Source organism: Dendropsophus ebraccatus, chromosome 9 (genome assembly GCF_027789765.1).
Source record: "Dendropsophus ebraccatus isolate aDenEbr1 chromosome 9, aDenEbr1.pat, whole genome shotgun sequence".
NCBI lineage: Eukaryota > Metazoa > Chordata > Amphibia > Anura > Hylidae > Dendropsophus > Dendropsophus ebraccatus.
Window position 1 is genome coordinate 92853038 of NC_091462.1, and position 16817 is coordinate 92869854.

General features: G+C 45.7%; 1 protein-coding gene across 1 annotated transcript in view; it reads right to left on the bottom strand.

Annotated features, from left to right (window-relative positions):
• Positions 1–16091, bottom strand: part of LOC138801249 (FK506-binding protein 5-like) — a 179962-nt gene extending 163871 nt beyond the window's left edge. The window contains exons 1-11 of the mRNA XM_069983855.1: positions 16048–16091; positions 15826–15949; positions 4229–4250; positions 3413–3431; positions 3193–3237; positions 2719–2862; positions 1963–2001; positions 1810–1860; positions 1500–1547; positions 1309–1356; positions 124–186 (exon numbers count right to left, since the gene is read on the bottom strand). Coding sequence (XP_069839956.1) covers positions 124–186; positions 1309–1356; positions 1500–1547; positions 1810–1860; positions 1963–2001; positions 2719–2862; positions 3193–3237; positions 3413–3431; positions 4229–4250; positions 15826–15949; positions 16048–16091 — 647 coding nt within the window. The remainder of the gene's footprint in view (positions 1–123; positions 187–1308; positions 1357–1499; positions 1548–1809; positions 1861–1962; positions 2002–2718; positions 2863–3192; positions 3238–3412; positions 3432–4228; positions 4251–15825; positions 15950–16047) is intronic.
• Between the last annotated feature and the right edge of the window lie 726 nt (positions 16092–16817).

Consider the following 16817-nt stretch of genomic DNA (forward strand, 5'->3'; position numbering starts at 1 on the left):
TTGAGGACTGGAGATTTTTAAATAGAAGTAATTTACAAATGTATTTAACTTTTTGACACCGGTTTGTTTAAAAGAAAAAAAAAACTTTTTTGCTTGTGTACCCCTTTTGGATGAGATACTTACTCCTCAAAGTCCTCATCATCCTCTGTGTCCTCCTCGTCCTCCTCACTGATGTTGTCGTCGCACCTGTTAGTGATAAAATAGAGAAGATAGTGAAAACCTAACACACATTAGAGACTCATTCACACCATGACATCAATTTTCTGAAAATGTCTTAAGCAGTAGAAAATCCCCAGAGAAAACCTCCCCTGCTCTGGACAGTACTTGACACAGACAGAGGTGGCAGCAGAGAGCACTTTGTCAGACTGGAAAGAAAACACCCCTTCCTGTGGTAAATTTTGGTTGATACATTTGATGTTTTTTTGTAAAAAAAAAAATAATTTTTAAACAGCTAGCATTCACACATAGCCACAAAACCGGCCACTGCAGGTTTTGAGCCAAAGCCAGGAGTGGATCCGGCTATTTCTTTTACCCATTACTTTTAATCCACTTCTGGTTTTGACTCAAAAATTGCAGCGGCCGTATTCCACAAATGGGGAAACACAGAGTGAGTCCAGCCTCAAAGAGAGACTAATGATCACATGATCTACTATGGAAAAAACACCACAAAAATCTGAAAAAAAACAAACAAACATGTAATTTAAACAAAATGATACAAAGTTTATTAGAAGAAAATGCAAGTAATGTAAAATTTAAAATAACTCCAGATACTGTAATTTTCGTAGGCTTCTTGTTTAAAAGGGGCGCTCCAGCGAAAAATGTTTTCTAATCAACAGGTGTCAGAATGTTATACAGATTTGTAATTTACTTCTTTTCAAAAATCTCAAGCCTTCTAGTACTTATCAGCTGCTGTATGTCCTGTAGGAAGTGGTGTATTATTTCCAGTCTAACACAGTGCTCTCTGCTGCCACCTCTGTCCCTGACGGGAACTGTCCTAAGCAGTAGAAATTCCCAATAGAAAATCTCTCCTGCTCTGGACAGTTCCTGACGCAGACAGAGGTGGCAGCAGAGAGCACTATGTCAGACTGGAAAAAACACAACATTTCCTGCAGGACATAAAGCAGCCAATAAGTACTGGAAGACCTGAGATGTATAAAAAAAAAAGTAATATAGAAAACTATATAACCTTCTGACACCAGTTTGTTTGAAAGAAAAAACTTTTGCTGCAGTGTTCCTTTAAGACGAGACCCCCTCCCCCCCCCCTACAAACATGTCTATAGGACTGAAATTTTACTATGAGATACTTACTCCCAATCCTCCATGTCCTCCGCGTCCTTGCTGGTGTCGTCATCGCTCCTGTTAGTGATAGAATAGAGAAGACAGAAAATATGATTTTATCTCTACCTAGAGCGCCCCCTGTCCTGTCCTCCCACATCTCCTCTCTCTATACTGGAAGGAAAGAAACAAAACTTGCAGTCACAGTACTTGTGATTCCTTACCTGTGGATCTCCTCAGTCCAGTCCTCTTCCTCCTCTTCCTCCTCTTCACTGTATGTAGAACAATGTAAATAAGGGGACATTTATTAAGGACATTATAAATCCGGGGGGCCCTGTACCTGCCACACGGTGGGTGCAGAAATCTATATCTGCTCCGGAGCCGGTGTAGATTTCTGACATGACTTACCTCCGTTTTTAGGCGTAAGCCATTATATTAGTTATAAAAGGAGGCCGCACCTTCTCTCCGCCTCTTCAGGCTCCTTACGTCTGTCATATGCCACAGAAAAGGCGACAATCTGCTGCTTCTACTTACATGATGGTCTCCAGGCTCGGGATCTGCAGGCCCAGCGGGTACTTCTCATCGCTGTAACAGAGAACAGATATTTGGTTAGGATCATTGTTACTTTGTCCCATTTAAAACTTGTAGAAAATGTTATTTAATGCTTTTTTCATGTAGTGTGAATACCTGTAAATCCACGGTGCGGTCATCACCTTCTTCTTCCACCTATTACATGACAAGAGAAAAAAATATAAAGGAGATATTAGTCAGTCCTATGTGCCGCCTATTGGGGGAGGTTTTATCCAAACTAGAAAATTAGAAATACACTGGCCTAGATTTATTAAAACAGATGATCCGGCTTTGACCCCTTCAAGAATGAGCCCATTGATGCCCGGATGTCTGGGTCAGATTAATGCAATGTTCCTCCCCGCCTTCTAGGAGCCATAGCGTCTTTATTTTTCTACCTACAGGGCTGATTTCTAGATTTTATTTATATCATATTGGTGTAACAGAAAAATTTTGACCGCTCTTTATAAATTTTTTTCTGATGTATAATTTTAAAAAATCAGCAATCCTGGTGTTTTTTTCCCCCTTATAAGGGTTTTTTAATAATTTTCAATTTTTTTTTTTTACACTTTTTTTACTTTAAAAGGAACCTGTCACCCCCCGTGCCGGGGTGAAGGCCGCGCGACCCCCCACTAGAGCCCTGGATACTTACCTCATCTCGCCAAGTCCCATTCCTGGGGCCGGTCCCGAGACAGAGATATCCTTGTCTGAAGCCCAGCGGGCGCGCTGCTGAGATGAGTCCGATGCCCATAGAGAATGAATGGAGCCGTCGTTCTCTATGGGCGGTTGACTCATCTCCCCGCCCCTCGCAGACATGTCTATGTGACTGATGTAACAATTATATTACTATATTATATTTCACTATGAAATAATTACTCCTCAAAGTCTTCATCATCATCCGTGTCCTCCTCATCCTCCACGTCCTCCTCATCCTCCACGTCCTCCTCATCCTCCACTTCCTCCTCATCCTCCATGTCCTCCACGTCCTCCTCGTCCTCCTTGCTGATGTCCTCCTCGCTCCTGTTAATGATAGAATAGAGAAGATAGTCAAAACCTAACACACATTAGAGACATTAGAAAATCCCAACAGAAAACCTCCCCTGCTCTGGACAGTTCCTGACACAGACAGAAGTGGCAGCAGAGAGCACTGTGTCAGACTGGAAAGAATACACCACTTCCTGCAGGACATACAGCAGCTGATAAGTACTGGAAAACTTGAGAGTTTTAAATAGAAATAATTTACAAATAACTTTCTAACAGCAGCTTGTTTAAAAATTTTTTTTACTAGAGTTCCCCTTTAAAACGAGACCCCTCCCCTGAAAACATGTTTATGTGATATGAGATACTTACGTCCAATCCTCCTCTTCCTGCACGTCCTCCTCATCCTCCTCGCTCCTGTTAGTGATTTAATAGAGAAGATAGTAAAAACCTAACACGCATTAGAGACTCATACACACCATCAGTTTATTCAGAGACGTCCTCTCAGCAATCCTGCAGTGATGATCGGTGTCTATAGGGGAGGAATTACGGGGTCACACAAGTGTTACATTTTCAGTAAAGATTTACTTACCCGAAATCCGATTCTTCCTCTAAAGTAAAGAAAAAAAAAGAAAAATCGTTAGTTTTAAATGTTATATAAAATAATAATAATTTTCCCTATTTGCCTTAGATTTAGGGACGTGCTTTATATATTGTAGAGACACAAACTGTAGTTGGGAAATTTTAAACCCTTTTTTTTTTCATTCTAAATGACAGAACTCCATAATATTTTTGTCACCATAACAATAAGGCGGCTTGTTTCTTGCAGAACAAGTTGCCCCCTGTTCTTTTCTGTATACTATTATATTGTAAGGTGATATAAAATATTTTTTTGTGAACAATATCCCTTAATTTTGCCCTTTTGAGGATTGTTACGGATCTTCCGGCATACAATGTGTCTTTTAAAGGAGAAGTCCGGCGTTTTTTAAAATTCATCAGCACTTACCTCTCCCTGTGCCCGCTGTTAGCGGTGGGACCGGCCTCGGGACCCCCCGGAAGGCGTTTTCCCCTGAGTTGTGATGATGTCAGAGGAAAAGGCCTGTCCCAGCTGATGGACTGGCGGCTCAGCCAATCAGTGACTGGAGTGGCGTCCCGCCCCTGTCAATGACTGGCTGAGTGACCAGTCCATCAGTCGCCTCGTGTTGTATCAGCACTGGGAGTCCTGATGCCGGTCCGCTGCTCACCATGGGCACCGGAGAGGTAAGTTCCTACTTGTAATCAATTTCCCCCTGCCAGCTGCTGAATTTTATAAAATGACGGTCTTCTCCATTAACCTTATGATGTAACATGTGATGAGATGTCAGACATGAAATCTACAAAGATGATATTATAGACGGGAGACACTCACCCTCGATGTTGTCCTGTCCTCCCTGAAATAGGAAATAGAGAGAGTAAGCAGAGTGCGTTGCTATATTGTATAGAACAGTCAGGTTACCTTGATGACACTGGATGGGACTGATTCCTCATCCTATTACCCAGGATTATTATCCCCCAATCAGGCAGATATTGCCCTGTGTTATAGTTCCATCAGTGTGCGGCTTATGGGCTGATTCCTTATATACCTCCTCCATGTAGTTGTGTCCATGGTGGGATGTGACCCTGTAATCCCATTGATACAAGTCACTATAACCACTGAGCTGCTGTGCTGAGCAGGAAATGTCCTTCTGTATATCTCAGCTATTTGCTTGGATGTTATAGGCTGCGGGTGGAGGATTATTAAAGGGGTTATCCAGGAATAGAAAAATGGTAAATTCTTCCAAAAAGAGCACCAAACTTGTCCTCAGGCTGTGTGGTATTGCACCTCAGTCCCTATGATGTGAATGGAGCCGACCTGAGAGCAGGTGATGTGCTGATTTTGGGAGAAGTTAGATCTGGTTTTCTCTTCCTGGAAATCCTCATTAATATTTATCTGGACTCTTATAGCTGTGTTTATACTGTTCCTTTTGGAACATCTCGGATCCGAGATGGAAGATAACATGGCAACATATATGTGTAGTGAGCTATGTGACGCTTGTATGTGTGTATGTGGGCTTAGGAGGTGTCAGCTGCCCTATAAGACTGACAACACTGGGACACAATAACATACATGGATCTGGTTGTAGATCCTTTTTTTTACCTCGTTTTATTGATAAATAGTTGGAAAGTAATCAAAGCAGAAACAATGTAGGAAGATATAGAAACAATGGCAACATGGCCTAAATTGTAAGGCAATTACCGAGATGCGTATTGTCACAGCATAGCTAACTAACATATCCACTAACTCCAGGTAGCTGTATCCCAGAACCGAGTGTTATGCAGTGCTACCCAAACACTAACAGGTAATAGAGGTATCAGTCAGTCATATGACGCAGAGTCAGCCTATTATTGTGAGGAGAGAATAGAAGAGGCAGGCGGGGGGGTCAGAGGTGACACATCCCAAATCTTATGGTGTTTATTGGGGCATTATCTGTGCATATAAACTACCTCCTCATACGGTGTGATGTTATTATTTAGGTTCCTCCACATACCCACAGTGGGTGGTCTAGGATCCATCCATCACAACGCTATAGCTTTCCTAGCCGTGTAGGAGCATGAGAAGGTGATGAGGCCAGTCCTCCTCCTCCAGCACACCACTGGTATTCATATAATAGCTGCACCACCTCTGCCAAAAAACGGGTAATGGTCGGGCAGTAGGTAAGAAGTGGAAATCCACTGCTCCAAGTAAAATATAAAGTCTTATATAAAGACCCGTATCATGTGCCAAGAGTCAAAATATAAAGACCCGTATCATGTGCCAAGAGTCTGCGGGTGAGTGATGACATTTTGGGCAGGAAGGCGTCAGTATACGTCCCATGTGACATAGTTGTATATGCCTGATGAACTATATACAACTGAATCAGCCTATTATTAATGGCCGGGGAGACAAAGCTGAGAGATTCCAGAAGGGCCTCACCACCGTCATCATCCATGATAGGAATCAGCGACTTCCACCTATCCATAGCCGACAGAGGTGTCCCAGCCACAGTAGCATCAGTCAGATGTGAGTATAGGGAGGATATTAGGCCTCCTGGGCCTTGGGATCTAATAATACCAGTTATAGGATATGAGGAAAGTGCAGTGTTTGGAGAAGGAAGGAGTGTGTAGAGCGGCGTAACTGCAGAAACCTATACAAATATGGGTGTGGAATACCAAATGGATCCCTAATGGATGCAAAATATTTCACAACCCCATCACTATATAGATCCGAGATGTATTGTACCCCATGGCGGTCCCAGTAGTTCCCATCCTCAAGTGTTCGCAGCCAAGTGTGGGAGGGCTGAGTTGCCCAACAGGGGGGATTCAAGTGGGACATCACCAAAGTCCAAAATGGACCTGGCAGCCATCCATATCTTCCTAGCTCCTCTGTGGGCAGGTAAGAGGCGGCACGATGAGTCGTAGGGGAGTGTAGAAAGGACTACAGCGACACAGACGCAAGAAAATCGTGTAAATATATTCCAGAGAATCCAGGTGTTTGCAGGGGCCCGGGGGCCTGGAAATGTAAGCTGTCCAGCTATGTAGTACAGATAAATGGTTGGCTCGGCCATACCAGCATTGTGTTTGGGTCCCTGCAATTTGGCCGTCTGCTGCTTGGACCTAGAGGAGCCCCAAATGAATTTTATGATAATAGAGTCTAATTCTGAGAAGAAAGTTTTAGCTAAGGGAACATATATATGCTGAAGGACATACAGACATTTGGGCAGGACCATTATTTTTACAACTTTAACCCGTTCCGCAACCAATAAATGACATAGAAGTGGGTCTACATTTACAGGCAGGACCTGTGAGAATTGGCTCGTGATGTGTATTCCCAAATACTTAAGACTGCCAACCCCCCTCAGTCCCTCCACCGCCTGTCCCATAAGATGGCTGCTTGTAGGTTCTTTTGCACATTTACCATTTCCAGTGACATTTCCAGCAATGGCCTGCAGAGAATCTGCGCTGAGCCTTATACACCTCCTGCACTCACTATTTTATTGCATCATTTTTGACCGCGTCATTTTAGGCAGTTTTTTTCCAAGGGTTTTTAGTGTCTTTCCCCCCATACAGATATATATTTTTTCCAAGCATTTTTTCCCTATAGTGACACCTAAGGCGAACCGGCTGGAAAACAATGGCATACTATGAGCCCGCCCACTCGCTGACTCTTCATGAACATTACTCGGGCGCTGTCATAATGTTGGGGTTCGACAGCGTAAACTGAACCCGAACGCTCTGTGATTGATTCCCTGCAGTTGCAGAAGTTTGATGCCGCCCTAGGGAGTAATCTAACTTGAAAACTTGGATACGGCCACAGACTGTATCCATGTTTTCCTGGCAGCCCTAGAACGGCATCCAACTTATGCAGCTGCGGGAAATAAAACAGATCGTTCGGGTTCTACTTACTTTTTTCAACCCCAACCTTTTGACAGGTTCACTGAACACCAGCAGAGACGTATCTCCAGGCCGCTGTGAGGGGTAAAGTACCGCCACCACTGCACCCAGCCACCTCATTAGCATAACAATAAAAAGTACAAACCCAGCGCCACACATACATATAATGCAGGTGGATTAGTAATCAGTGTCCTCCGCCCTATAGGAACATAGCAGCAGGTTAGATTCCTCACAGGTAATAACCTTATATGTGATGTCACTTATGCGGCCTGTGGATATATTTATTAATATCCCCATCCAATACACATTGGGGAGGAGGATGGAGATCAGGGGTGGGGAACCTCCGGCCCGCGGGCAGCATCCGGCCCCTGAGATCTCCTGATGCGGCCCGCGGCTCTTCTCTGACGTGCACCGCTCCGGTGGGGCAGGAGTCGGCATACACAGCATCCTCCTGTCTCTGTGACAGCTGCCAGACACAGGTGGATGCTGTGAGTGCTGTCCCCTTCTCCACCAGAGCGGCGCACGTGTTCCTCCGTATGACGTCATTTCATCGCTCACCACCTGCAGGAGAATACGGGCAGCGGCTAGAAGGGAGAGAAGAGGACCTGGGCAGCGTGGGAGCAGAGGAAAGGTGAGTGGGATGTTTATTTTTTATATTTGAGACAGACACTGGGGGTTAACTAGAGCCACCAGGGGCATGAATGGGGGCGGAGTTAACTAGATGCACCAGGGGCATGACTGGGGGCGGAGTTAACTAGAGGCACCAGGGGCATGACTGGGGGGGAGGTAACTAGAGCCCCCAAGGGCATGACTGGGGGGGGGGGGTTAACTACAGCTACCAGGAGCATCAATAAGGGGTTAACTAGAGCTACTAGGGACATCAAAAAGGGGTTAACTAAAGCGACCAGGGACATCACTGGGGGTTAACATTAGCGATCAGGGGCATCACTGGGTTTTATTAGGACTACCAGGGGCATCCCTGGGGTCTTATTAGGAGTACCAGGGGCATCACTGGGGGTTTATTAGGACTACCAGGGGCATCACTGGGGGTTAACTCTTGCTACCGGGCATCACTAAGGATTCACGTCATATACTAGAGGCATCACAGAGGGTTAACTACAATAGCAGGGGCATGAGGGGAACAATAGTTTGTCTTGCCCTGGGTGTTGCTAGCCCACGCTACAAACTGCTGCGCACAGTATGTGGCCCTTGAATGATTTTATTAATGCCCGAGTGGCCCTCAGGGCCGGCCTTTGGGGTGTACGATCTGTGCGCTTGCACAGGGCGCCTCACTCCCGGCCAGCTAGGGGGCGCCTCGTCAGACAGAGAGCTGCACTGCACATCTAACTTAGATATAGAAGTTAAATGTGCTGTGTGTCTGCAGGAGCGCCCCCAGCTGGTCGCCTCCCCGTATACCATAGTGTTCGGTCTGGGCGCTCCTGCAGACACACAGCACATCTAACTGCTGTTACTAAGTGAGGTGTGCAGTGCAGCTGTCTGCCGGAGCGCCCGTGCCTGGCCGGGTGGTGGATACTGTGGGGTGTCTCCTGATAATAGGGTCTGGTCTCAGCCAGAGAAGAGAGGGAGAGGGGGGCGGTCGGGGAGACCCTGGGGCTTCCACCAGATTGAAACCAGAAGCAGGTTCAGTCCATTAGGAGAGAGTGGGGAGAAGCTGTGTGTGCACCATAACCCTCCTTATACAGGTGCATATAAGAATGGAGAACATGCAGCATTCCAGTATGTGCTGCACATTCTCCATCTCCTGCATTCCTCCGGAGATTCCTCCTTCCTCCACTGTCGGGTCAGAGAGGAGGGGGAGGGACTAACAGTACAGCAGCCTGATGGGGCCAAACAGCAGCTCTGCACCCTGAAGCCTCATGCTGCCTGCTCTGTGCTGTGCATTCCCTGTCTCCTCCTCTCAGTGTCCCCCTCATCTCCTCTCAGTGTCCCCCTCATCTCCTCTCAGTGACCCCCCTCATCTCCTCTCAGTGGCCCCCCTCATCTCCTCTCAGTGTCCCCCTCATCTCCTCTCAGTGTCCCCCTCATCTCTCAGTGTCCCCCTCATCTCCTCTCAGTGTTCCCCTCATATCCTCTCAGTGTCCCCCTCATACCCTCTCAGTGGCCCCCCTCATCTCCTCTCAGTGCCCCCCCTCATCTCCTCTCAGTGTCCCCCTCATCTCCTCTCAGTGGCCCCCCTCATCTCCTCTCAGTGACCCCCCTCATCTCCTCTCAGTGCCCCCCTCATCTCCTCTCAGTGCCCCCCCTCATCTCCTCTCAGTGACCCCCCTCATCTCCTCTCAGTGTCCCCCTCATCTCCTCTCAGTGTCCCCCTCATATCCTCTCAGTGTCCCCCTCATATTCTCTCAGTGGCCCCCTCCTCCCCATAGTGCTGCCCCCCCCTCCCCTCCTCCAGCTGCATTCCTGTTCCTGCTTCTTACCCCTCCACAGCAGCCCCATGTTGGATGGAGAAGGTCTGACAGGTGAAAGAATTGCATGACAGATGCAGCCCAGAGGTCAGTGTATTGTATGATTGTGTGTAAATGTGTGTGATTCTGTATGTATGTGGTGTGTGTGTATGTATGTATGCTATTGTATGTGTAAGGAGTAGGAAGATATGTTTGGGGTAGGGTCACTTGTGGTTTATCTGCTGCAAATTTTGCACATGAAATGTCTGTGTGGTAAATGTGCCCCATATACAGGAGCAGCAGATGGGATAAGAAATCCCATCTATACAAGGCTATGTTCACACAACGTATATTTTCATAAAACCACGGCCGTTATATAACAGCTGTGATTTATACGAAGATATACGCTACCTTGCTGTGTATGGGATCCCAGCCGGAGCGTATACACATAGTACATTTATACATACACATCGTATACACTCCGTCCGGGATCCCTAGCGGCACCGTAAACAACTGACATGTCATTGAATAGCGGCCAAAGAAAAGCCTGTCAGTGCACACAGTGGAGCTAGCAGCTACGGCCGCTCGCTTCATAGTGTGCTGGGGGGAGTTCTGATGCGGGCGCGTACGGATTTGCCCGCATTAGAACTCTGCAGCCCTAAAGATCATCTGGCTGGTCCTGCAGTAGCGGCCGGGATGATCGTTTCAGAGACCGGCCGTTCCGTGGCCTGGCCTGGTCATGGAATGGCCGGTCTCTTACAAAGTGTGCACATAGTCAAACACAGCATGACAGTTTTCATCTGGGAAATACAGTGGATTTATTGCAGATTTTCCCATTTAATTCCTAAGATTGTCAAAATATGCAATAAATCCTCTGTGCTGCACATTTTCCTGTAGAAACACTGCAGATCCCCACTGCTAACAGCACGGGAACGGCGCAGAGAAAGATAACAGACATAGCTTATTACTCTGTGCCCCGTGCCCAGTAAGGGGCTAGATGAATCTAACATGCTGACAGTTCCCTTTTAAAGTTATTGTACCAACTCACTTGCTGATTTTTTTTTTTACACTACCTGGTTGTCGCCAGCGCAGAGATCCTGTTGGCTCGGTCCATTTTTCAAAACACCTCTTAGTTCGCCGGTTTCTTCTTGTCCATCGGCCTGCTCTATGCACTAGAAGCGGACCCGGCGCCCCCAGTGTAACACTATCCCCTCCCCTCAATGATGCGCCTCCATCAAGATGAAGTCTCACCGCGTCACCGAGGGGAGGGGATATTGTTACACTGGGGGCACCGGATCCACTTCTAGTGCATAGAGCGGCCTGCTCTATGCACTAGCAACCAGGCAGTGTTTTTAAAAAAAATGGACGACGTCACTGGGACCTTTGCAAAAAAAACTGACCAGGTTCCTTAAGGGGTTAGAACACATTTGGACACACATGGAGATTAGATTACTACCCACACCATGCATTAAAATGTAGTAGATGGTGGGGGTTGTAATTGAATTGTCATGTGGGCCCAAATGTGTGAACAGACCAACTGCCCTGCTCTGGTGGTCCAGTATATAGACCACCAGTACATAACCTGTGACTAGTATACTGGTGGTCCCAGGACCTGACTACCAGACTTGGAGGTTGCTTTGTGCATAATGCACCTATAGTAAAGTTGACTTCCAGTTGTGCATTTTTCTAATGTAATTTACTTTTGAGTTCAGCGCCAGAATATGTTTTTGATCGCTGAGTCTCCCTGTCGTGCATAACTAAGCAAAGGAGACACAGCTCCTCACTACATCAACATTGCACTGGTCTCCAGTGTGGTCTCCAACGCTTTGTAATTCTATGGCTCTGGGTCTCATGCTGGAGTCGGGTGATATGGAGGCAGTGGAAGGCTCCTCCCCTAATGCATACGTGTGCTGGGGTGAATGAACGGCTGCTCAGAAACATATTCTGGTGACAAATTCTAAAATTTAGTTTATTAGTAAAGTGGCATATAGCCTGTATGCAGCGTATGATGTCTGTGTGTTTATATTTATGACTGTGTGTGGCATGTGACATGTACCCTGTGTGTGGCATGTGACATGTACCCTGTGTGTGGCATATGACATGTACCCTGTGTGTGGCATGTGACATGTACCCTGTGCGTGGCATATGACATGTACCCTGTGTGTGGCATATGACATGTACCCTGTGTGTGGCATGTGACATGTACCCTGTGCGTGGCATATGACATGTACCCTGTGTGTGGCATATGACATGTACCCTGTGCGTGGCATATGACATGTACCCTGTGCGTGGCATATGACATGTACCCTGTGTGTGGCATATGACATGTACCCTGTGTGTGGCATATGACATGTACCCTGTGCGTGGCATATGACATGTACCCTGTGTGCTGGCCGATTATCAGTGCATTACTCTATAGAGATAACACTGCTGTGTCAGGTCAGTATTGTAATGCTCTGACCGTTTGGGAACTCACTGCAGTATAGGTGTTCAATACATAATATTTGTCCAGCATATGGGCTGTTGTATATCATGGGATGCCCACTGCTGTGCGTTTAAGCCTTACGGTACAGTCACACATACCATATCTGCTACAGATTTTACACAGCCTTTAGGTGCTTTCTGTGATCTTTACTGCTTTAGAAATATTACAAGACTTCAACCACCAGCATACCCTGATAGCTGTAATTTTACAGGACTACAACCCCCAGCATAGCCTGATAGATGATATATTACAGAACTACAACCCCCAGCATAGTCTGATAGCTGTAATATTACAGGACTACAACCCCCAGCATAGCCTGATAGATGATATATTACAGAACTACAACCCCCAGTATAGCCTGATATCTGATATATTATAGGACTTTAACCCCCAGCATAGCCTGATAGCTGATATATTATAGGACTACAACCCCCAGCATAGCCTGATAGCTGATATATTACAGGACTACAACCCCCAGCATACCCTGATAGCTGATATATTATAGGAATACAACCCCCAGAATACCCTGATAGCTGAAAAAGAATAGGGCAATTTTAACCACAATTATTTAAAAAATGTAAACTTTTATTTTATTACATTAAAACTAAAGGTCATTGTAGTTGTGTGTATGGCTGGGGCGGTAGTTGTTTGTATGGCTGGGGGCTGAGGGGGTAGTTGTTTGTATTGCTGGGGGGCAGCTGTGCGTCTGGAGGGGTGGGAGGCTGAAGCAGCTTTATGTTACCTTGGGGGGGGGGAGCCGAAAAAAGGTTTTGCACAGGGCGCCATTTACCCTAAGGCCGGCCCTGGTGGCCCTCGACATGGAAAAGGTTCCCCACCCCTGATGTAGATAGTAGTGAGCACCTTTGTATCTATTAGGCCCTATGTCAGGTGCGCTATACTACCCCTACTCGCCATACGCTACACCCAGGGTGGCGACTGTGCCACCTTTTTTTGTTTTGACACCCGGCTACAGCTGCCATGACAGCCTCACCTGACTATTCCTGGTGAATGGAACCAGTTGGGAATAAATGGTTGGGTGATCATAGGGCATTGGAGAGGAGAAGAATGGGGGAGGGGTCGCCTTTATTAGGGTGTTTATACCCCGACAGGTCCCTGAGTGAACAGGGGTAGTTTGGTGCACCTGACATATGACCTATTAGGTAGACAGGTGCGGACAGCGACGACAGCTGCTACTATCTACATCCCCCTACAGTCTGTGACTCTCCCTTGTGGTTATAACAAGAAATAGTGGCATTTTTCCTGCCATAGATTTCTATAGATGAAAAACAACATGTGTGTGTGTGATACCATTTATTCCACCAGGTGGTCAGTAGAAATCCTTGCGTGCCATGAGAGAAGAATCACATGAATTGTAATGAAAAAGATGCAGAGGGAAAACCCCAAATAATAATACATCTGTACTGTTACAATCCCAGGACGTTGCATGATCTATATTGGCCATGTGTACGGCGTTCCATATTTCCCCATTGATTCCCAGGTGATATCCGGACACAGCATTTATTTATTTTTTGTAAAACTTTCTTTATTAATTTTCCAATATACAAGAAACAGGGTTGTAGAACAGTAAAAGTATTCATAGACAGAATATAATGCCACCAATAAAATAACCTTCATAACATGTGAAATCACGTAATATAAGAGTGTGGTGGTGCGACAAGTGTAAGGCAAGATCATATCATGTAACATAGAAACACATGTCTTATGTGCACACAGGTAAGTATTACAGCACAGTTCCATAGGGGGAGGACAAACAAGGTGGGTGGAAGTGGGGAGGGGGGTTGGGGATGAGGGGGGAGGGGAGGGAAAACAAGAGCAGGGAGGGAGAAGTAGGAGGGAGGGCTAATAAAAAGAACCAAAACATGTCAACCAGACAGCACCAATGTATAGAAGAAAGTGCCGATACTTTAAGCTGGTGATAATGAGGGAAGAATTGCAGGTAAGTGTAATAGCAAGGCCCTTAGGTCCAATAATAGATAAGGTAACACCCGTGGTGCGGCCAGGCATTCCCCCTTGTAGCTATCTGTTCTGAATGCTGGAAATGTTTCCATTGTGTTGTTATGTTGCACTGAGACTATTATCTGGTTGATGTCTGGAACTGTATCAGATTTCCAATTTCTCGCCACCATTAATCTCGCAGAGGTAAGAACATGGCAAACAATGGTAAGGGGAGGCAGGGGCAGCGTATCAAGCCGTAGGGACAGTAGTGCTACCTCCGGGCCCCATATAGGAGGGAAGTGACGCAGTTCCTGGATGTTAGTGTAGAGTTGGGCCCAAATCGGTTGGATGAGGTGACAAGTCCACCAGATGTGGAGTAACGTTCCTACCTGTCGCTTACATCTCCAACATGTGGAGGAGACTTGTGGATGTATTAGGGAGAGGCCATATGGAGTATAATACCAATGGTATAAGAGGGAAGTGCGTATATTAGGGAGGGGAGACTGTACAGCCTGTAAGGGAACATCTGTCAATCGGAGCGACCGGACACAGAATTTTTTAGACACTGATTATGGTTTATTCCCATTTTATGTGATTCCTGCTGCATAAAAAGGATACTTTGAGGAAAATTTTTTCTTTCAAATCAGCTGGTTTCAGATAGTTATATAGATTTGAAATTTACTTTAATTTACAAATCTCAAGTCTTTCCATACTTATCAGCTGCTGTATGTCCTGCAGGAAATGTTGTTTCTTTTCAGCCTGACACAGTGATCTCTGCTGCCACCTCTGTCCGTGACTGGAATTGTCCGGAGCAGCAGTAAATCCCCATAGAAAACCTTTCCTGCTTTGGACAATTCCAGTCACGGACAGAGGTGGTAGCAGAGAGCACTGTGTCAGACTGAAAAGAAACAACATTTCCTGCAGGACATACAGCAGCTGATAAGTGTGGGAAGATGTGAGGTTTTGAAATTGAAGTAAATTACAAATCTATATAACTTTCTGAAACCAGTTGATTTGAAAGGAAAATATTTTCGCTGGATAACCCATTTAAGGCTTTTGCCTCTTGCTGAATGTGATGCATTTTACTCCAATACAATCCACTGTAAGAATAAAACATGAAACACCAATCCCTATAAATCTTCCCCCAATGTGTAACCCCCATGTGTAAGCCTATGTGTGTGTCAGCCTAGCCTTACACTATGGGCTCTACAGTATAGCAGCTATTGGCCAGTAAGTGTGTGTGAGACCTGACAACAAATCACTGTGCATTGTACTATATACTGTATATATATATATTTATGTAACATGACAGATCACACAGCTGATCCTGATCCAGTGATCACTGCAGGGACATATGGATAAGTCTTAGGCCTGGCCCATGGCTTATGTTTGCTCTGTGATTTCCCTCTATATCTCCACCTTATAGGAATATATTCCTTCCTATGTCAGCAGAGGTGGTGGAGATCACATAACATACACAGTGCATGAGCCCGGCCATAGACCCCACCCACCACCCAGCAGTTATCATGGCCCAACTAAGCCCCGCCCCCTGCAGGGAGATGCCAGAGTGACAGTTGGAAATGGCTGAACATGGGGAATATGTCCCATCATGTGATCAGGGAGGAGTTTCTACAGGTACAGGACCCCCCACAATGTACACAGCCCCATCTCTATACAAACACCCCACAGTGTATCCTATCTGCGACTTACATATCGCCGATACACTACTGGAAAGTCCATGTCCTCTAGGGGCTGGTCCATATCCAAGTAGACGATGTTCGGCTCCTCCTCCATCTCAAAATCCTCAGTCTGTCGCAAATGTCGCACAATCCGCCTATGTTTGTGAGAAAATGAAACATTATATGGAGAAAATTGATTAAAAATGCAAAAAAAACAACAAAATGCCAGGAGCCCATGGATACGCATACTTACACTCCAACTCCTAACAATGGTCTGAAGTCTCCTGTATATGTCATCAAGATGCCATTGTTTGTTTTTTCAATAATCTTTATTTAAACATTTTCCCTGTACAAAAGGTTGTAGTGACCATATAATGTGATATCAGGGAAATAAACCTGACACCCATTAGAAATAGTTATTAGAGGAGATTGGGGGAACAGTAGGACCATCTTTCTTTTCCCTTTATTATCACATAATGAACAGTCGGCCATTGGCAGGAAGATGGATCTCTGTTAGGGAGAATAAATCTTGGCCTATGCGCTCGGCTGCGGTTTATACGGTTTATACTGATATGTGATAATGTTGCTGAAACCAAATAAATTACATTTAGGATAAAGTTACAGCCCCCTCCTATAGGAATAGTTTCCCCATATAATTACTATTTTATTATTAGTTTTATTTAAGGACAATAAGTGATTGTTATTAGTAATTATTATTACATATCTCCCAATACTTTCCTGCCTGCTCGGCCTGTGTACGGCTCAGGTCACTGTGGGGTTTAGTGGTTACATCCATCTTGACCATTGTGCACAGTTTCCCATAGGCGGCCATTCTATATGTATATTGAGAAGTCCAGTCTCCTACACCAGGGTTTCTCAGCCCGCAGTACACTTACCACAGGAGGTACACCACACAGGATGAGGGGGTATGCGGGAGGCATCAGGGGTAAAAAAAACAAACAAACAATCATTTGCTTTGAGCGCCAGGCAGGCCCAGACTAACAGTCTGGCGGGGGGCAGCAC